Source organism: Osmia bicornis, unplaced genomic scaffold (assembly GCF_907164935.1).
Source record: "Osmia bicornis bicornis unplaced genomic scaffold, iOsmBic2.1, whole genome shotgun sequence".
Lineage (NCBI taxonomy): Eukaryota > Metazoa > Arthropoda > Insecta > Hymenoptera > Megachilidae > Osmia > Osmia bicornis.
Window position 1 is genome coordinate 36,367 of NW_025791111.1, and position 22,237 is coordinate 58,603.

General features: G+C 44.3%; 1 protein-coding gene across 1 annotated transcript; it reads right to left on the minus strand.

Annotated features, from left to right (window-relative positions):
- Window positions 1–19,129: 19,129 nt before the first annotated feature.
- LOC123988729 lies at window positions 19,130–19,950 on the minus strand. The gene is made up of 2 exons (XM_046289480.1): window positions 19,275–19,950; window positions 19,130–19,173 (listed from the first exon to the last, which is right to left on the minus strand). The coding sequence occupies exons 1-2, from the start codon at window positions 19,948–19,950 to the stop codon at window positions 19,130–19,132; spliced, it is 720 nt and encodes a 239-aa protein (XP_046145436.1).
- Window positions 19,951–22,237: the final 2,287 nt, after the last annotated feature.

Genomic DNA, 22,237 nt, shown 5'->3' on the forward strand with positions numbered 1-22,237 from the left:
TGGATGCTTGCGAGGCGTGCTTTGATTTATCCTTATACATCTTTCGGTGTAAATTTTTATTTCTTTTGCATTTGTATGGACGCAATCGCTTACAATTTACAATTTGCAATTTACAATTTGCAATCTATGTATTCAAAAGTGTTCGAGATTGTAAGGAGGTCTTGAGCTTGCGATTGAGAACCGGTTCGGAATGCAGGATCGGCAGTGAGACGGCAATTGAAAATGAATGCACTTGAGATTGCACAAAACAAACAATGTATATTTACAGGCACAAATACACTATGTACAGTATTTACAATAAATTGTGCGTTGCACGAATTTATGATGATCGTCGATCGTGAAGATTCACCCGCGTCGCGGAGAATTTGCGATTGAGATTGCGCTGAATTCTAGTAGAATTCTACTAATTTCGTGGATTTGCACGAACTAGATTAACCGCGAGTTCGCGTTGGCCGTCGGCACTGAATTCGCGTTGCGTTGCTGAGTTCTTTAGAATCGAAATTCGTTAATTGCACTAGAAATTTTTGGAATCAGTACTGCACGTGTTTACCGTAACGATACAAAACCGTAATGGCCGAACCACCGGCTTCGTCGTAGCAAGAGCCGTTGGCTTCTTCCAGGTGACGTCAAGCTCGGTGATTGGTCAACCTGACCGGCATCCAAGTTGGCTGCCGGTCGCGCTGAAGAGTGCTGCCGCGGTTCGTGTGGCGTCGGTTGAAATCAACGCATTTTCGAACACTATGACTTATAACCGTATAATCTATAATTTATAAAGTAGGGGGATTGAGCCAATAAGGCCTACGGTTATATTTAGTTGGAATATAACTCATTTGCTGTATTTATTATTTTATATTACATTACATTTCATTACATTACATTACATTATGTCGGTTATGTTGGTTACGTATGTTGCGCGTTACACACTTTCTGTAGTTCCCAATTTGTGAATATCCTTAGCTGTTTTACCTGCATTCAGTTTACGTACATTCATTGATTTATTATTCATTCATTCCTTCATTTTGATGTTGATTGATTAAAGCTATACATTGATCTGATTCGATTTTTCTTGATTTATTGATTCATTTCTGCTTCATATTTCATTTCTGCTAGTTGCCTGTTACCATGATTTATTCTAGTTTCATTGATTTATTATTTTATTTCACTAACTAATATTATTTGACCGAGAGTTGTTTTTATTGGGCTCACGGGACTTTCCTGATCGCATGCGTTGTTGACGTTGTTTGACTTTACTGGTTGATTTTGTCTAAGTTAAATGTTTTATTCTATTTATTTATTCGGCCCTTCGTTCTGTGGCGATTCCTGATTCCGTTGATTCTGTTGTTCTGTTGTTTTGTATAATCTGTTTTCGGCGGTGCGATATGTAGTAATACAGTGTGTCCTGCAATCTGCGCAATCTGTAGATCTTATTCGGGTTGATTCATTTGATTTCATTTTATTTTTCCTTATTGTTTGTAATTTGTAATTTATATGTAATTTATATTTATTTCATTCCACCCTATTACAAACGTATGATTCATATTTATATATAATAAATAACCGTAGTATTGATTTTACTAACTGATTTATCCTCCATCTTGATCTGTCTGGAAGCTTGATTTGATGTTCGTGTGCTTTATACCTTCGTGAAAGTACTGTATATCAGACTTATCTTTGATGATAAGTTTGATGGTAAGTATGGATTCCCAGGATTGCGCGTCTGCACGATGGATGGTTTTGCAGTCGATAACTGTGTGTATCGGGTAACTGGCGCGCGGTAGGTAATTGCTGCGCGGCAGATAATTGGTCTGTGGATAACCGTTACGGAACCGTTACAGAGCGAGCGGCCGAGTATTATGTGGTTGATGGAATATTTGCGGTTGGTAATATCTCTGGTGCTGCGGTTGGTTACCGACTAGGGATAGCTTTACGGCTTATCTTCGGGCAGTATTGCATGCTTTACTTATTACGATGCGTTTTGCTATCGTTATTTTTCGTAGGTACTTTACTTCTGGTTTTCATCGCGGTGATTTATTGAAAGTTGTTGAAGTATTTTAGCTTTTATTTCCGCTTTTCGCTTTTGAACGTTTATATATTCTGTATAATTAGTTGATTAATTTGATGATTTGGTGGTTAATTTGATGGGCGATAATCATTATGGTATGGACTAGGGAATTCGAACACTTTATGGTCGCGCTTTTTATTTTACTTGGCCCGGTTTCCTATCTTAGTTGACGTTGACATGGTCATCGGTCATCTATGATGTGATGTGATACGAAGTGTTAAGTGATAAGTGTCAATTGAACTGAATTAATTAATTAATTGAATTGAATTTATTGAAATTATTGAATTTTGAATTTTCTAATTTAAATTTTGTATTTATTCGTGCGGATGTGATTGCTGTGGCAGTGCGCGTACTAATGTGCTACGCTCGGAGGTATTGTATTGTAGTGTAATTGCAGTGTATTTGTTAATGTGGTATCATTAGCTCCGTTTTTGTGCATTTTATGCATTCGGTGCATTTATATTACTTACTATTATATATTATATATTATATGCTGTATTATGTTATATTGTATTATGTTATAATATTGTATTATAGTATTGTTATTGTATTGTATTATACCATGATCATATTGTATTATTTTATTTATGTTATTAATGTTATTACATCCAAGCTACGTTCAATCTACGTTCAATTGCGTTCAGCCTGCGTTCAATCTGTGACCATTTTAGGCAGTGAATATATTATTTGTTATATTATAATATTATTATTTTAGACCTTGGATTGTGTCCAGTTATTCAGCTATATTAGTTAGCTATGTTAAGCTATACTTAACCAGTATTCTGTATTAAATTGTATTGTATTGCATTATTATTATATAACTTCCTAACTTTCTATTCCATTATATTATTATAATTGAGTAAGTAAATGTACAGAGTAATTAACAATGGCATATGGCATATCGAATTGCATTGAATTAAATTACTTGATACAGATTATTAATATGTGTCTGATTTATTTTACCTGCTGTGATTATAGCTATGGTTATATCTGTTGTCACGTCTGGAAAATTTTACAAATTTGTCCGCCTCACGTTTCCTTATCAAGCCTTCGGGTTATAGGAGACTCCTCATGTAAGGGACGTGGGGAGGGCGAATTACTACTTCATCTCTTTCAATTTCCTCCTCGACTCTGTGTTTTCTCATCAAGCCCTCGGGTTATAAGAGACTTCTTCATGTGGGAAAAGCACAGGGAAGAGTTTGAGTTTATAATTATTCTATTTTGTCTTTTCTATCCTTTATTCTCCTTACATTTCTTAATTCTTTTCTTCAGTTATTACCCCTCCTTGAAACTATCGTCGTGCTCAACTGCGTAGTAACAGATTTCGAACTACACAAAAACTCGGTTCGACCGAGGAGAGATATCATAAACAGCGTTCGCTGCGCAGTTAGCCAGTGCTTCGCATTATAGGGGTCTCCTCAGGTTAACTGCGCAAAAGCGTAAAGATCAATTTATCTTTTGGATTTTCAACCGATACTCTCCTCTTTTGGGGCGCCAGTCGGTCCCTAATTCGATCGTATGCGTGAAATGAGTGCTGGAATGGAAACGCGGATTAATCTATCTATTTGAACATTTGGTTGATAGAATAAATGAGGAATGAGAACGCTCGCAGTCAAGCGTTAGCAAGCGTTTGAAGACTGTTTAGGGGCGAAGGGTCGAACGGGGCAATAAAAGTCTTTGTATCGAATTCCGAGAATTTGCCTGAAACCAAGACCCAACGGTAATTTTTGAATAGTAAGAACGTTCTAGAACTAACTACGCTGCTAACGTAATAGCGAATATTCGATTTAATAATCAAAGAATATGCTAAATAATCGAGGATTTCATTCAAACACCGAATGTTTTACAACATGCGTACCAGCGAAATTCGCGTTGCGATTTATGAACAAATAATTACGGATAATGTTAATCAGTTACGCCGATTGCTAGTGTTACGTCTGAAAATTTTACAAATTTGTCCGCCTCACGTTTCCTTATCAAGCCTTCGGGTTATAGGAGTCTCCTCATGTAAGGGACGTGGGGAGGGCGAATTACTACTTCATCTCTTTCAATTTTCTCCTCGACTCTGTGTTTTCCCATCAAGCCTTCGGGTTATAAGAGACTTCTTCATGTGGGAAAGGCACAGGGAAGAGTTTGAGTGTATAATTATTCTATTTTGTCTTTTCTATCCTTTATTCTCTTTATATTTCTCAATTCTTTTCCCTAATTATTACCCCTCCTCGAAACTATCGTCGTGCTCAACTGCGTAGTAACAGATTTCGAACTATACAAAAACTCGAGTTCGACAGAGGAGAGGTATCATAAACAGCGTTCGCTGCGCGGTTAGCCAGTGCTTCGCATTATAGGGGTCTCCTCAGGTTAACTGCGCAAAAGCGTAAAGATCAATTTATCATTCAAATTTCAACCGAATCTCTCCTCTTTTCCACGCGTGGGCGCCAGTCGGCTCCTAATTCGATCGTATGCGTGAGATGAGTGCTGGAATGAAAGCGCGGATTAATCTATCTATTTGAATATTTGGTTGATGAAATGAACGAGGAATGAGAACCCTCGCAGTCAAGCGTTAGCAAGCGTTCGACGACTGTTTAGGGGCGAAGGGTCGAACGGGGCAATAAAAGTCTTTGTATCGAATTCCGAGAATTTGCCTGAAACCAAGACCCAACGGTAATTTTCAAATAGCAAGAACGTTCTAGAACTAGCTACGCTGCTAATGAAATAACTTATATTCGATTTAATAATCAAGGAATATGTTAGCTAATCGAGAATTTCATCCAAACATCGAATGTTTTACAACATGCGCGCCGGCGAAACTCACGTTGCGATTCATGAACAAACAATTACCGATAATGTTAATTAATTACGCCGACTGCTAGTCTAAATCGTGCGATTGCCAATCGATCGAATTATTAATACATAATGGTATGATGGATATGAATTTTATTCATAGTTATTCGCTTCATTGTTGAATGGTTCTGGTTTAAACATTAATTCAGATTTAAATAATTGCCGATATTCGTCATATCTGATTATCGAAAGCGAGAAATGGAATATTCCAGAAAAATCTACGGCGTAGGAACACCGAAAAGCCGTTAGACAGAGATGAAACACCAAGAGAGAAAGAACATAGTCTAGAGGAATTTAGCTAGCACGCGTCTTCGACCAATAGCGACGCGCGCGACGCTGTCGTCACGCGCTATGATTTGTCGGAATGTCCCCACGCAGGACATCATCCTCGCGACGGGCCCTTCCGGCCAGGATCGCGATCGATTCCGATCACTCTTCGTCGAACAATCGAGTAAGTCGTGACGGGAGCCCGTGCGTCTAGAGATAGAGTTGCCGATTGTACTTTGTGTAAATTAGCTGCGCGGCAAGTCCTACCCGTTAGGCAGAGTGTCGTGAGGGTGAATTTCGCGAATACGCGGCAAAGACTCAGAGACGCGCACGTTAAGCTTTCATACTATTAAACCTCTATCTTTTTCTCTTTATTTTAATCCGTTTGATCGCGTAATATCGAATTAAACTCATTCGCGTTAATTATTCTATTTTTCAAAGTCGTAATCGTCTTGTGTTCGTCTTAATTAAATTTTGATACGCAATAAAGGGCAATCGGGCGCGCGACAAGTGTTAGTGCGACAACCTCCTCATCTCTCTCTTGGTGTTCCAGATTTAACAACGATTATTCAGCGACCTCATAGCGATATTTCAAGCGATTTTCATACATTATATTCTACATCTTCACGGTAAGCCTGTCAATTACTAATTCGTCGAGCACGGCATTATCATTGATTTTCAACAAGGCAAAACGGGCGATCTATTAAGCCTTCGGGTTATAAGAGTGTCTTCATTTTAGATCGTCTCGTTTCCCATACACAGGTACCGATAAAAATATATAATTTTCCGTATTTACCGAATCGCGGATTTCCAGTAACGATTGTCTCGACTACGAGGTATAATCGAGGGATGACTTGCAAAGCCTTCGGGTTATAAGAGTCTCTTCATTCAAGTCGAACCCTCGCGGATTGAATCCGCTATTTTTCCAAGATTCTAGATTGTCGAGATAGTCGTTTGATAGTAAAAAAATATAATTTTATACAAGTTACAATTTATAAAAAGGAAAACGATCTCAATTCGAATCAAAGGCTGTTTATATATATATACTACACGATTTTCCGGTCAAACAATAGTCATTATTATACAATAGGTTAAGCATCTTTACCCTTGTAAACCAGTATTGTTTTAAATTGAATTCATCTAATAGTAATTATCAGTATTATCAGAAATTCAATAGTCACTTTCAGTTTGTATTAGATTCAATAGTTTTTGAATTATATTATTTTCTTGCACACTAAACAGTATTAACATTTCTTTTCAATTACCATTCTCATATCATTTTACGCTTCAAATCCACGCACGCCAACACAACGTTTCAAGGAGGGACCCGTACGGGACCTAGAACACTGACGAACCCAACGGAAATAAATTCTATCTAAAAATTTCCGTCTTTTAAAATTGTTCTGATCGTAGAGGACGTTAACGCGTCATACGCGGTCAGAACTGGTGGCAGCGAGACCTTTCTCATCGCAAAGATTGATTAGAGCAAGAAAATTAACAATCGATTATTTCCATTTTCTTCCCTTTTTAATCAATTTTACGTTGCGCGCTCGCCTCGCGTCGCGCAACGTAACACTAGTCAAAATCGTATGATTGCCGATTGATCAATAGTTTACACATAATAGTAGAATATATTCATAATTACTCGTTTTATTGTTTAGAAGTTCTGATTTAAATATTAGTTCAGATTTAAATAATTGCTGATGTCCGTTTATATATGATATTGAAATTATAAGCGGGAATGGAATATTCCAGAAAAATCTACGGCGTAGAAACACCAAGAAGCCGTTAGACAAAGATGGAAACCAAGAGAGAGAAAGAACATAGTCTAGAGGAATTTAGCTAGCACGCGTCTTCGACCAATAGCGACGCGCGCGACGCTGTCGTCACGCGCTATGATTTGTTGGAATGTCCCCACGCAGGACATCATCCTCGCGACGGGCCCTTCCGGCCAGGATCGCGATCGATGCTGATCACTCTTCGTCGAACAATCGAGTAAGTCGTGACGGGAGCCCGTGCGTCTAGAGATAGAGTTGTCGATTGTACTTTGTGTAAATTAGCTGCGCGGCAAATACTACCCGTTAGGCAGAGTGTCGTGAGGGTGAATTTCGCGAATACGCGACAAAGACTCAGAGACGCGCACGTTAAGCTTTCATACTATTAAACCTCTATCTTTTTCTCTTTCTTTTAATCCGTTGATCGCGTAATTTTCGTATTAAATTCAATCGCGTTTAATAATTTTATTTTTCCCAAAAATCGTAATCGTCTTGTGTTCGTCTTAGTTGAATTTTTCATACGCAATAAAGGGCAATCGGGCGCGCGACAAGTGTTAGTGCAACAGCTTCCTCATCTCTCTCTTGGTGTTCCAGATTCAACAGCGATTATTCCACGATTTAGAAAGCGAACATCAAAGCGATTTATCGTATATTATATTCACCAATTTCACGGTAAGCCTGTCATTTACTAATTCGTCGAGCACGGCATTGTGATATTTTCGACAAGGCAAAACGGGCGATCTATTAAGCCTACGGGTTATAAGAGTCTCTTCATTTTAGATCGTCCCGTTTCCCATACTCAGGTACCGATAAAAATATATAATTTTCCATATTTACCGAATCGCGGTTTTCCAGTAACGTTTGTCTCGACTACGAGATATAATCGAGGGACGACTTGCAAAGCCTTCGGGTTATAAGAGTCTCTTCATTCAAGTCGTACCCTCGCGGATTGAATCTGCTATTTTTCTCATTTTCTAAATTGTCGAGATAGTCGTTCGATAATAAAATATTCAATTTTATACACGTTACACTTTATAAAGCGATCTCAATTTGAATCAAAGGCTGTTTATATATATCTTACACGTTTTCCGGTTAAACGATAGTCATTATTATACAATAAATTAAGCATCTTTACCCTTGTAAAACCAGTATTGTTTTTGAATTTAATTCATTTAATGGTAATTATCAATATTGTCAAACATTAATAGCACTAAACTCAATAGTCATTTTCAGTTTGTATTACTTTCAATAGTTTTTGAATTACACTTTTATTTGTTGCACACTATCCAGTTTACTTTATTTCTCTGAGTTACAACACCCATTCTTACATCAAATCGACGCACGCCAACACAACGTTTCAAGGAGGGACCCGTACGGGACCTAGAACACTGACGAACCCAACGGAAATAAATTCTATGTAAATTTCCGTCTTTTAAAATTGCTCTGTTCGTAGAGGACGTTAACGCGTCATACGCGGTCAGAGCTGGTGGCAGCGAAACCTTTCTCATCGCACCGATTAATCGAATCAGGAAAATTGACAATCGATCTTTCCAATTTTCATTTTCTTTTTCTTATTTTTAATCTTTTACACTGTGATGGTTATACATGCGATTATATTTGCGGTTATATTTATTTGACTTAGTTTAATGGGTCTTGTATTATGAAATTTAGAAGAGCCTATCTGGATTGGATGGATTAATGAGTTTATATCATATGCGTATATTGCGTTTATAATCCCTTTGCATATTTTAAGGGTGGGTTTGATTCTGATTCTGGTTTCTTGTTTCTTAGTTCTTAGCTCCTTAGTTCCTCTTGTAGTATCATGCATTGTTTCTATGCTTTCGGGGGTTGTTTGGACTCCCAGGCATTGTCAATTAATTGTAGACTACAAGATGTATCATATATCCTTTAGCAATTTAGATATGAATGACGTGTAACGACATTGGTTTAATGGTTTATTGGTTTATTGTGGGCCGTTCACTATTCACTATCCTTATTCTTTTCTTATTTTTATTCTTGGTCACTTGACATGTTTCAGTGACTTCTTCTTCAATTGAGTGTTACGTTTTACGTTCCATGTTCCTATAATATTATTCACTGCTCTTTTGTAGCTCTTCGTACCCCCCGTCAGGATAATGTTTTGCATACTATGTTTAATTCAATTCTAGTGCAGCTGTGACAGTTGTGAATCTGTGTATTTTGAATACTTACGGTACTTTATGCAATCTTTTGCACATTAATTACCCTTTCTTAATTACAATTCTGATTCTGATTTTGATTCTGATTTGGAAAGTGTTAGTTCAGTATTGGTTAATGCGGCTGGTGCTCAGGGGGGCATACGCTGCGGTAGTCCGTCCTGCATGATACAATGTCTTTATGGTTTTCTATACATACATATATGCGTTATGGTTCCTTAAATTCTTACAATTTCTTGACCGTGGATCTCATATGACTTTCTTATAGGAGTGTCTGGCTTGGTTTAGCACCTGTATGCCTTTTCTATTAATTGGTATGAAAGGGGGTTTAATGGAACTACTTCATTTAAACCGACTATGGTATGAGGAGTTTAATCAATTATCTACATCGGTATACTTATTAAATTGATTATATTTGGAGTGTTTTCGTTACATATTATATACACACATATGTTCACAGTAATTTTGATCAATTGTAGTGTAGTTTAGTTTTCTTGTACCTTTATATTATGATTTAGTAGTAATATGGTTGTATGTGGGGTTTATTATTGATTGTTTATTATTGATTAGTTTTCACCACGCGCTGTATTGATTCGACTTACCCGTATCAGTATTAATGTTAATACCATACTTATCGGAGCGGTATTATAATCCAGTAACAATCTAATCTACTCAATTTATAACTATTTGAATTGTTTGATCTACCTTATGGTTTATGCCGATTTAGGTCCCATGTGCTCCCCATATTATATCAGATGGGTATTCTCTTCGCCTGTTATCCGTTAATTACACTCTACCTCCACTTCCATTGGCTGGCGTTAGGGCTTCCTGCAAATAGACTAGGATTATGTTACATTTTACATTTAATACTATGGTTAATTTCTGATGTTAACAGTTCTGTCTCTTCCTATTATTCTCATTATGAGGTATATGTTGCTACTTATCTTTATTGATGATTTGCTCGCAATAATTTCTAATTGTTTTTTATTGCCTTCATTTGATCATTGATTGTACTCCATCATGTTCGCTTGCCAACCACGTTGAGGTTGTGGTCGCGTAAATGTTCCTGCAAGTAAATTTAAGAAACTTAATAGTTTCAATGAATGGTTTCAATTATTAGTATTACATTACGCTCACCTATTTATTTTCTTCCCCGCTTACTTTCTGGTTATACCCTATATTCTATATTTTATACTGTACCTTATTTACCTTTACGTCTGATAATAATTAGTAGCATTCTATGTTATGTTATGTTTGCTTCTCTTCTCTCATGGCTGGCTTGCTATTTGCTATCTGTCTGGCGACTTTATTTTACTTTACGGTTCACATCCTTGGTTTATTTCATATCACATTTATGGTTTATCTTGAGTTTAATTATATGTGATTATATTGTGCGCTAGTATTGAATGTTAAATATTCCTCTTCTGCTATTTGGCTGCTCGGCTGTATGTATGTATGTTTGACGTTTTAGGTTTTGGAGGTTTTGTTGGTCATTTGCTTATGTCCAGTTCACATATGCTCGCTTGCCTGCTTGCGTGCAATACTACTTATGCTTACTTCACAGTTTCTCACGTTCTCACATGCTTACTGTTTCTTTTACTGTTAACTATTCATTAACTGCTCTATTGCATTAGATGCATTAGATGCATATATATATTTATTTCCCGTTGTATTTGTGATTTGATTTAACCAGTTTTAGTATGTTTAGTATGTTTAGTATGCTTATTATGACAGCTGTTATTAAATGTATGGGCTCCTCTATTCTATTCATGGGCTTCATGTGCTTATTAATTCCTATTCATTATTCATTATTTATTTATTCATTCACTCATTCATTTATTCATTTATTTATTCATTTATTCTTTACTCATTATTTATTCATTATTTATCGTTGCATATTTGGGGCATTCGAAGCGCTACTCGAAGCGCTATGCTTGTCATGAGCGTGTGTGTGTGTGTGTGTAAAGTATGTATGGGACAGGTCATCGAGGATTGCAGCCTACCAAGATGTGGCACAGTCAACCGGGGAAAGGACTCGCCCCGGGCCCTCGCTGTGCTGAAGAGCAAGCCCTGTTAAAACAGGTGAACACATGGCGCGATCACCCGTTGAGCAGGAGCTCCGGTTCCTGGTCGTGGCCGAAGAGGAACCCCTGTCCAGGCAATAGTGCTAGGCAGGCGAAGAGGTGGCGCGATCACGCCGGGAAGATGCCCCCCGGAGCCGATCCTGGAGGATGTCCCCCCGGTGCCGATCGTTGCTGAAGCAAAATGGCCTGTCCTCGTGGAAGGTCAGGTGGACGTGATGACATCTAGGATAAGCCACATCATCATTATCAACCAACCATGGTGAACGAAGATCCAAGCTCCTGCCCTGGCAGGTGAACACATGGCACGACCACCCGTAATGGGCTTACTTCGGTTCCTGGTCGTGGCCGAAGAAAAATCCTGTGCCTTACCGTACAGGTTGAAAATGTATTACCGCTGGATCGGAGGTGCAACGGCGTGGATCCGCAGATGCTCCATGTGCCTAGCGCATGGCGTTTTTGTGGGCGGCCGCAATAACGCGAAATGCGTTGAAGTGCCGAAGCGTCGTTGTGGCTATATGCTGGTATTCCTTTATGAATTCTAACGACTGAAAAGGTGCCGGCGGCCCACGTTAGGGGAAAGGTTTTAGTGGGTAGTATGTCCAGCCTCGGGAGTGCCCACTCTGGGCTGCCCGTCTAGGTCGCACCTTCAGGGCTCTGGCCTACTCTTGGGCTAAACTCAACCCTTAAGGGTTGGGTTGCCAGGTTGCCCCATTCTGGCGTTGCCTCTTTAGGTTTGCCCTCACCTCATGGGCGCCAGGCTGCCCCTTCAGGGCGGACATGAGTCCCACACTGCCCGGGTCCCCTCTAGCCGAATAGACGAAAAGGGGAACCATCCCGCGCGTGCGCAAACGCATTGCCTCTTCCAACTGAGCCAAAAAAAAGGCTGGGCGGGGAGGTGATATCCCGACGTGGCGCGTCCCCAGGTGGCGGATAGGGGAATGCTCGCCATGCACTTTTCGGAGTGCATGGAGGGTAGGAGCGAAATAAAATAGCTCCCGCGGACCAAACACCAAGGGAAGGAAAACCCATCAAAACCTCCCCTGTGACTGGGGGATAGAATACAGACACGGTAACCCCTGCCTGTCGTACAAGGCGAATGAAAGGGGGGCGTTTGCTGCTGTCGAAGTAGCCTCGCAGATGACCCGTAAGGCGGCTCTGCCTGGGTGGACCCACAGACCGACCCACTCGTGGGAACACTATGGATGATTTGAAACTAAAAACGCCAACAACAACAACAAGTACTGGACGGGACGTATCGACGAGGACTGCGGCTGTTCAACAGGACGCGAGACGGGAAACGGGCGCGGAGGATATGGCGCAGCCCAGCACTAGCAGGGTAACGGATGCGCGCCGCCTATCCGTCCGATTAACTAGGGCGGACGCGGAGTGGCCTCCCCTGAGGCCGGTACGAGGAGGGGCCGGAGTTTCCCCGGCGGCCTCTGATGCCCCCGCATACACAGAGAGTGAGGTGGACTTGGACTCGGACGAGTCACTCTCCTCGGCAGTATCTCTGGAGGCACGGCGCACGAGCAAGAGGGGTCGCCCGCCGACCACGGGCCAGTACGCGTGGCTCGCGGCGGCTAAGCAGAGAGTCCTGGATGTCCAGCGCAGAGAACTTGACTTGCTGGAGGAGAGGAGGGTGCTCGATCCTAACGAGGACCCTATAGAACCGAGTCGGGGTAGCAGGTCCCTCCCGGACCCTGAGGACCTGGCGGAGGAAGTCAAGTCCCCACGCGCGACCTTATTGCGCAGTCCTTGGAGTTCTATCGCGACATCGACAAGGTCGCGGGCGTCTCCAAGGGGCTAAATGGGACATTTGTTCGCAAGCTGAGGATGGCCTCCCGCTACCTTAAGGCCATCCACATGGAAGCGGGAATCAGGGCTGCACCTGCCAGAGCCGATAAAGAGGTGAAGGAGCTTCGCGAACAGCTGAAGCTGCGGGAGGAACAAGTGGCTGCCCAGGAGGCCCAAATCAACATCCTGCAAAACCTGCGCCTGAAGGCCCCGGCCCATCCAAAAGGTCAGCGAGGCCCGGCGCGCCGTTGTCTGGCGAAGAGGCGGGCAGGAAAAGGAGGAAGGACGCAGTCGAAGCTTTCGACTTACCGTCTTGCCCGCCTGAATGTCCGGTGGTGCAAGTCCCAATCCCATCTGGTGCACCTGGAAAAGAGGAGGGGAAGATTGGTGGCCTCGAGACCGACCTGATGAGGGGATTTGCGGCTCTCCTCGAAAAGGGCCCGTCGGGGTTCCGGGCGGAGTTCAAAGCCGCGGTTGCAGCCGTCCAGCCCCCGCCTAAGACGGCGGAGCATGTTAAGGGGGGAGCTGCGGCTGCGACCATCCCCACTGCATCGAGGAAGGAAGCTGAGAGGCGGGTGCGGAATAGGACCCTGCCTGCCACGGAGCCGTTGCCGGGGCCCTCCTCAGCACCCGACCAACCGGCATCATTTGTGGAGGCTGGAATGGCCCGGATAGTCGAAGAACATCGGAGGACGGCGGATGGGACCTGAGTGACGGTGGTCGGCCGCCGCGCTAAAGCTGCAGAGAAGAAGGCGGCAGCGGCCAAGGCCCCTCCCTCCCAGAGCTCCAAGGTGGTTGCCCAGAAGGGGCAGAAGAGAGGGGCGGCACCGGCGGTTAAGGGGCAAGGGGCCTAACCTTCCAGGCAGAAGGCCCCCCGCCCTCCTCGTACTGCGGCGGTCACCATTAACCTAGCTGCCGAGGCTAAGCTCTCATACGCCGAGGCCACGCTCATGGCCCGGAAGCGGGTCAAGTTGGAGGAGCTGGGCATCACGGCGTCGATGCCCAGAAGAGCTCGGACCGGTGGCTTGGTCCTCGAGTTACCTGGGGAGGACAGGACGGAGAAAGCTGCCAAGTTGGCTGACCGACTCCGCCAGGTGTTCAGTGGCACTGAGGTGAGGGTTGCCCGCCTGTTGCGCGTAGAGTATTAATTTTGCTCTAGGCAAAATTGCCGGTTAATTTGGTAAGGGAAAAGCGTGCAGGAAAATGAATTTGACACTGTCAATACTTTGGTAATAAACAAGTTTACTTGGCACTTTATTATGTTCTTTAATTAGTAAAGAAGCCCGTAGCGAATTAGTCGCGTGTTACGTGTCGTTTGTTTTAAGAGCGCAAACGAATGAGTAGGACGTTTGTCGCGGCGTCGGTGTTTTTATAAACCGATCGACCGACGACAACGCCGAGCCGTTGGTGTTGTCGGGCACTAATGAAATTATATTTTAAATTATGGCGCTCTAAATCCGGAACATACCGCCCGCCTCGCGGCGCTATGCGACCGCGACGAATGACGTCATGATTCTACGCCGTGAATGAAGCGTAGTGACGAGCACGTTTCATTAACGTTCCGTGCCATGCTGCGTAGTTTTACTAAGGTAGGTGATGAACCGAATTTTTTACATCGAATCTAAGTGCGTAAGCGAGAAATATAAGCAGAAAGAACGTAGTAATTGTACATGGTAGAATATATAATACATTGACTTAAAGTAAATCTTATGAGCTAATCGGTAGTTTGCATAGGTTAACTACAGGACGGGTATATTCCGATCGTGCGGTCTTGATACTGACTACTCGCACGAGGCCGTCCTTACCAGGGTGACATTCGGTCACCCGACCGAGGTCCCATTTTCCCGGAGGCAGCGAGGAGCTCTTCAACAGTACTAAGTCCCCGATTTTAAGGTTAGTAGCGCGACTACACCATTTCGAGCGAGCTTGTAACGATTGTAGATATTCATGAGCCCATGCTCTCCAGAATTTTTCCGTGAGTTGTTGTACCCATTGCCAGCGCGATAGTCTATTTTCGGAAATGTTTATTACAGACGGCGCAGGAGGGACCTTGAGTACACCGCCCACTAGAAAATGCCCGGGTGTGAGGGCTTCGCAAGACTCGAGGTCGTCCTTTAGTGGAGCTAAAGGACGAGAATTTAAACAGGCCTCGATCTTACAGAGGAGTGTATTGAACTCCTCACACCTGGGCGTACGATCGCACAACATGCGTCGCAAGTACGTCTTGACGCTCTTGACGCCCGCTTCCCAGATTCCCCCAAAATGAGGCAAGGAGGGAGGAATGAAATGCCACGTGATGTGGTCTGCAGCGAACAGCGCGCGAAGGTGAGAATCTGCCGTAACTAGTTTAAATGCAGCTCTTAACTCTTTATTTGCGCCTTGGAAATTCGTTCCGTTATCGCTGTATAACTTTGTAGGTAAGCCGCGACGAGCCGTGAACCGGTTAAATGCCGCTAAAAACGCCGCCGTGGAGTAGTCGCGCACCAGCTCCAGATGAATCGCCCGCGTGGATAGACAAATAAACAGCGCGATGTACACCTTGTGCGCCTTTTGCCCGCGTCCGAGGTGCGCGAGGGCGGAGAATGGTCCCGCATAATCCACTCCGCAATGAGCGAACGGGCGAGCTGGAGTGACCCTGGCTGAGGGTAAGTCACTCATTTGCTGACGAACCGTAACGGCACGCCAACGCACGCATCTAATACACTTATATATGTGACTTTTAACTAGGCGCCGCGCGTTAATAACCCAGTAAGTTCGTCGCAAAACACTTAACGTAAGTTGAATGCCTCCGTGTAACGTGTTCGCGTGGCAATCTGCGATAATGAGTTCGGAGACTCTGTGTACCGGTAAAACTATCGGAAACCGTTCCATAAGGTCGGAGTTGCGCAACCGCCCGCCAACACGAATAGTACCATCTTCGTCCAAAAAAGGGTTCAGTCGAAATAATGGACTCGATTTAACAAGAGACTCGCTCTTTTTCAAAGCCTTTATTTCGTTGCGAAATGAATGCGTTTGAACTTGCTGAACCCAGAATTTCCGCGACGCGATGAGTTCATTGGTAGTAACAACCGTATCTTGATGGTCGTTTTTCCCCGTTTTAACTCGCGAAATGAAACGCGAGACGTACGCGGTAATTCGGAGTAGTTTTTGCCACGAAGACGTGTGTGTTGGCAGATCCCACTCAGCCTCCGACTCCACATGCAATGCATTGATTTGTTTTTTGATTTCTGCTTCAGCTTCCCTTGGGACGACAAGCCTAAATTCTGGCCACTCATTAGGAGTTTGCGCCAGCCAGGAAGGACCGTGCCACCAAAGGCGGTGGTGAAGCAGCAATTTCACCGACAACCCGCGGGACGCACAATCGGCAGGATTACAACCGGTTGGTACGTGTCGCCAAGAAGCATTCGGCGCTCGGCTTTGTATATCCGCGACTCGGTGTGCCGTAAACGTTTTTAATTGTCTCGGATGCTTATGTATCCAAGCTAATGCAACGGTGGAATCAGTCCAACCGTAAACTGGTACTTTATCGAGTTTTAATGTAGCCTGAACCTGCTCGATCAATCGCGTCATTAGGACGCACGCGCATAATTCTAGCCGTGGAATTGTGAGTGGTTTCAACGGTGCTACTTTTGTTTTTGCCATGAGTAAATGTAACGCGACCTCGTCCGCGATGGAGATTGTACGTAAATAAATCACAGCCGCATAGGCGTCTTGCGAAGCATCTGCGAACCCGTGTATTTCGTACTCGATTGTAGCATTCCCCATCCTAATCCAGCGCGGAAGGGTTACCTTTCGTAAATCGTTAAACTCCGCGGAATATTCGCGCCATTGATTGGTTAGTTCGCAAGGTAGAGGTTCGTCCCAATCTAACTTGGCTACCCATAATCTTTGCATGAAGATCTTGGCCACGATAACGACGGGAGAAATCCACCCCAATGGGTCAAAGATTCGCGCGATATTCGACAAAACCCCGCGCTTAGTCGGATTCGCCGTACTAGTGTAGTCGAGCTTAAATTGAAATCGAAATTCGTCCGATTTCGGTAACCAACGGATTCCCAACATTTTTAATCCTTCGGCATCTTGAAATAAGCGGCTCGAGGCCAGCTCCTGATCAACGTGGGAGATCTCCGCTAATAACTGTGGACAATTGCTTGACCACTTTCTTAGGTGGAAACCTCCGTGTCTGAGGGCATCCGTTACCTGCTGCCGTGTTTGACGAGCCAACACTCGATCATCGGCCCCGAAAAGCGCGTCGTCCACGTAGACGTGCTCATTCAGGATAGGAGCCGCGAGAGGGAAATTAGTCCCCTCATCCAGCGCGAGTTGTTTGATGACCCGATTCGCGAGGAAGGGCGCTGGGGCCGTCCCGTATGTCACGGTAAGCAGTTCATATGTTTTCAGCTGATCTTCGGGTTTAACGCGCCAAACTATCAGCTGGTAGGCGGTGTCGCGATGATCGATCCAGATTTGCCGGAACATTTTAGCGATATCTGCTGCGAACACGAACTGATACATGCGCCATCGTAAAATCGTGACAGCGAGGTCAGCTTGCAATTTCGGACCAACTAGTAAATGATCGTTTAGCGTAGACCCGTTTGACGTAGGCATCGACGCGTTAAAAACCACTCTCAATTTTGTCGTACTGCTATCTTGACGGATGACCGGATGATGCGAAAATAGACCTTTTGCTCAGAAGGAGGGTCTGTTTCAAGAAATTCCCGCATATGACCGAGCTGCAGGTATTCCTCCAGAAAGGAGTGATAAGCCGTAGCTTGTTCCGCGTCTTTGGCGAGCCGTTTCTCCAATCTATAAAAGGAGGCGACCGCGATTCCTTTCGAAGCCCCGATATCGATGGGAGGCTCTGATTTAAACGGCAATCGCGCTACGTATTTGCCGTCGGGTTTACGCGAATGAGTCTGCCGAATATGTTCTTCACATTTTTTGTCCTCTTCGGAGAGGAACGTTACCGGTGGAGGCGCTTCCACCTCCCAAAACTTCCTTAACGTGTTGTTTATTTCAGCGTTAAGGTCGCCGTAATGTACGTGGAGTTGCATTGCGTGAGACTCAGCGGACCGAGCGGGACCAGTCAACACCCACCCGAAAATCGTTTTCTGCGCGACGGGTTCGGATGGAAGGCCTTTTCGAAGGCCTTCGAGCAAGATCGCGCCATAATTATCCGCGCCGATTATGAGGTCCACAGGCGCATTATTATTAGTGAGAGGATCGGCCCACTCAAGACCACGTAAGGGTATCCACCTACTCAAGGTGTCTATCGAATTTGAGCGGTAATTAGTAAGCCGTTTCAAGATAAGAGCGCGCACAGGGATGACAGGCCCTTTTCCGTGGCACGGTTCAATCGTAACGTGCGCGGAGGCGCGAACGGTGGCCGACGTCCCGGCACCAATGCCGGAGACGGAAGCCTGAACGTGTTGGCGTTTAGCGCGCAACGCGTTTGCAACATTCTCGCGAATGAACGTCGCTTCCGACCCTGGATCAATTAAAGCGCGTAATGTCGCTTGTCGGCCTTCGCAAGTGCCAACTTTGATCCAAGCTGTAGCGAGAACGACCTTTTTTTCATGACGCGACGTACCGAAGTGCGTGTTTACCGAATTCGACATCGGCGTGTCTTCCATATTGTCATCCGCTACGTGTGTAGGTTGCGCCGAATGTTGACTTGATTCTAAATCCGCGTGAGAGGTCGATTCGCGACCTTTGCTTACGAACGACGTCTTCGAACCCTTTCGCTCAGAATGCAAAAGAGAATGATGTCTACCTTTACATATCGAACAAGCGCGTTTGCTAGGACAGGCTGCCGGGAGATGTCCTTTTTGTAAACAATTAAAACATCGATGATGTTCGCGCGCGAGTGATAATCGTTGTTCGACGGATTGCCCACGGAACACGTCACATTTAAACAAAGCGTGATCGGCGCCGCACGCGACGCATTTCGTTTCCGACGCGTTTAAATGCGCTTTCACGTTTTTAATAGCCGCTGATTTATTTTTATAGGCGCTGTTTCCTTCTCCGCGGAATGACGCCAACGATTCCAGAGTTCGAATTCGCACATTGAGGAACGCCTCCCAATCCGCGAGGGATGGGAACAATTCCTCTTCACCCATGCGTAACTCCCACTCCCGATGGGACTCCTTGTCCAACTTGCGGACAAAGTGAAAAACAAGAACATCGTCCCAGTATTCCACCGGGCGAGCCATGTTTTTTAAGGCCGTTAATGCGGCGCGAGATCTATCGCGTAAACCTTTTAAATCGCTTAGAACTGCGGATCCGATCGGGGGTGAGTCGAACAACATTTTCAGGTGAGTGGTTATGAGCGCGCGATCGTTAGCGTAACTATCGGTCAATAGTTTCCACGCTGCCTCGTAATTCGCCGCGGAAGTGGGAACGTTTTTTAATAGAAGAGACGCTTCACCAATTAAGCTTAATTTAAGATAGTGCAACTTTTGCACCTCCGGTAACGCGTCGTTAGAGCCAACTAAAGACTGAAAGAGGTCTCGAAAATTTTCCCATTCCGTATAGTCCCCGGAGAATTTAGGTAATTCGACGCGAGGAAGCTTGACCGACAGTGCAGATTCGCGATTACAAGAAGCGGTACTCGTATTACATGGGTTACTTGCAGGTTCGGAGTCCGTCGGTAAGGCTGCCGTCATAGCGTCGAGGGCGGCAAGGAAAGCTGCTTCCGTATCCCCGAAGACGTCGCTGGAGAAGTAGGGATTCGCCCTGGTGTCCTCCTCCGTTGCTGCAACCTCGATCTGAACTTGCGTTGATTGGAATTTGGCCCAGTAATCCTTGAGCAGGTTGATCCGACTGCGAATCACTGCAGGACTGTGATTCGCCTTCCCCAATTTTTTAAAGTTGAGCAGTGCATTGTTGATCAGGCGTGCATGCACTTTATTTTCGCGGATTAATGTATCCATAATGTTTTGATATTAAGTGTTTCAAATAAACGTCCTGTACCCGCAAGGTGAACTTTTATGACCACGTCAATGTTTTCGCGAAGCGAAGCGCGTGAACGTCCTCCGATGTTTACCGGCGGAGGTCGCGATGTCGGTTGAGTTCGAACGACACGTGCAAAATCCTTTGTTCTGCCGATTTAATCCGGCTTAGATTTTAGCACTTTCGCGATTTTAATGTTCACCACACAATTATAATTGTTTTTTATGCGGCACTGCACTGCTTTAGATCCTTACTGATCCGGCTCGAAGGACCATTTGTTGCGCGTAGAGTATTAATTTTGCTCTAGGCAAAATTGCCGGTTAATTTGGTAAGGGAAAAGCGTGCAGGAAAATGAATTTGACACTGTCAATACTTTGGTAATAAACAAGTTTACTTGGCACTTTATTATGTTCTTTAATTAGTAAAGAAGCCCGTAGCAAATTAGTCGCGTGTTACGTGTCGTTTGCTTTAAGAGCGCAAACGAATGAGTAGGACGTTTGTCGCGGCGTCGGTGTTTTTATAAACCGATCGACCGACGACAACGCCGAGCCGTTGGTGCTGTCGGGCACTAATGAAATTATATTTTAAATTATGGCGCTCTAAATCCGGAACACCGCCCTATAAAAATGGGCGAGGTTGTGGTGACCGGACTCGACGACTCGCCGGCGGAGGTGGCGGCTGCATTGGCCGCTGCGGGGGGTTGCTCCGCTGAAGAAATTAAAATGGAGGAAATTCGCACCTCCCCCCAAAGGATGGGGACTGTCTGGGCGAGATGGACTGGAAGATGGCCGCCGTACTGATCCAATGCGTCGCGTCGCGCTCCGCAATTCAAATATCGGAAAAGTGGTTAGAAGTGGTGTGAACAACAAACTGTGTAGATGACAAGTGTCACGCCGCAAACAGAGAACTTAAAAATCCGTAATGTTAAGAAAATTAACAACAACGGGATTTTAATTGAGGCCGCTACTGAAGGTGATCTGACCAGTATGATGCGATGCGAAAAACTCAACGCTGCAGGGCTTAAAATTGGTCTTCCTCCAAAACGAAGACCGCGAATGATAACTTCGAACATCCCTAAGAATCTGGAGGACAACGAACTCCTCTCGGCGATAAGGCAACAGAATTTAGAAGAATTCTCCGCAACCAAGTTCTCAGAAAGTTTCAACCTAAGCTTTAAAACCGGCGACAGGACCAGGAATACTGTCAACTGGGTCGTTGAAGTATCCTCCGAGGTAAGGGATATTTTTATCAAAGGCGGCCGTGTATTCATTGGATGGCACGCGTGCTACGTTCGAGACTTCACCTCTGTAAGTCGCTGCTACAAATGCCAGAGCTTCGGCCATGTATCAAAGTTTTGTAGAGCAAAGGATGAGACATATGGTCACTGCGGCGAGGATGGACATAGCTTTAGCACTTGCCCTAACATAAACAAATAACCGGTATGTATAAACTGTAAACGAGCCAAAAAATCACATGAGCACTCATCCAGATCTAAGCAATGTCCAGCGTACAAGAATGCCGTAGAAACATTTTTAACTAAAATAGATTATGGAAAATAGGCCCAACACCATCTCACTCAGGGCATCTCGAACACCCAGTGTCCCAGGTATTCGTGTCGGACAGATCAACGCACAAAATTGTCGTGTAGTCATGGACCAGCTTAGACAAAGGTCGGTTGACGAGGGAATCGATATCCTAACAATTCAGGAGCCTTATACACATCCTAGGGGGAACAGCGGTCTAGGTTTACAAACCATACTTGTGACTGATACAAAACAATTCACGAGAATTTCGGGACCAGGGCACGTCAAAGCAGCAATTGCTATCTTTAATAAGTCCTTTACTGTCCTCAAAATCGAGCAGTTTTGTAACACGCATTTCGTATGCGTCGAAATAGCTTCGTCGCAGTATAGATTCTACCTCATCTGCGCTTACTTCCAGTTCTCCGATAACATAGAACCGTATCTCACACACCTTGGCAAAATCCTAGATAGACTAAAGGGCAAAGATGTAATCATTTCGGTAGACGTAAATGCTAAATCGCACTTCTGGCATAGCGGTCAACAGGACGTCCGAGGAATCCTTGTAGAAGACTTTATTGCTACTTATAATCTATATGTCGCGAATCAACCTTCTGAAAACTTTACCTTTGACAACATCCACGGGAAGTCCAATATCGACATTACACTAACGACTAACGCATGCTATCGACGACGAGTTTCAAAATGGGATCTGCAATCGGCCTGGACTACGAGCGACCACAACGTC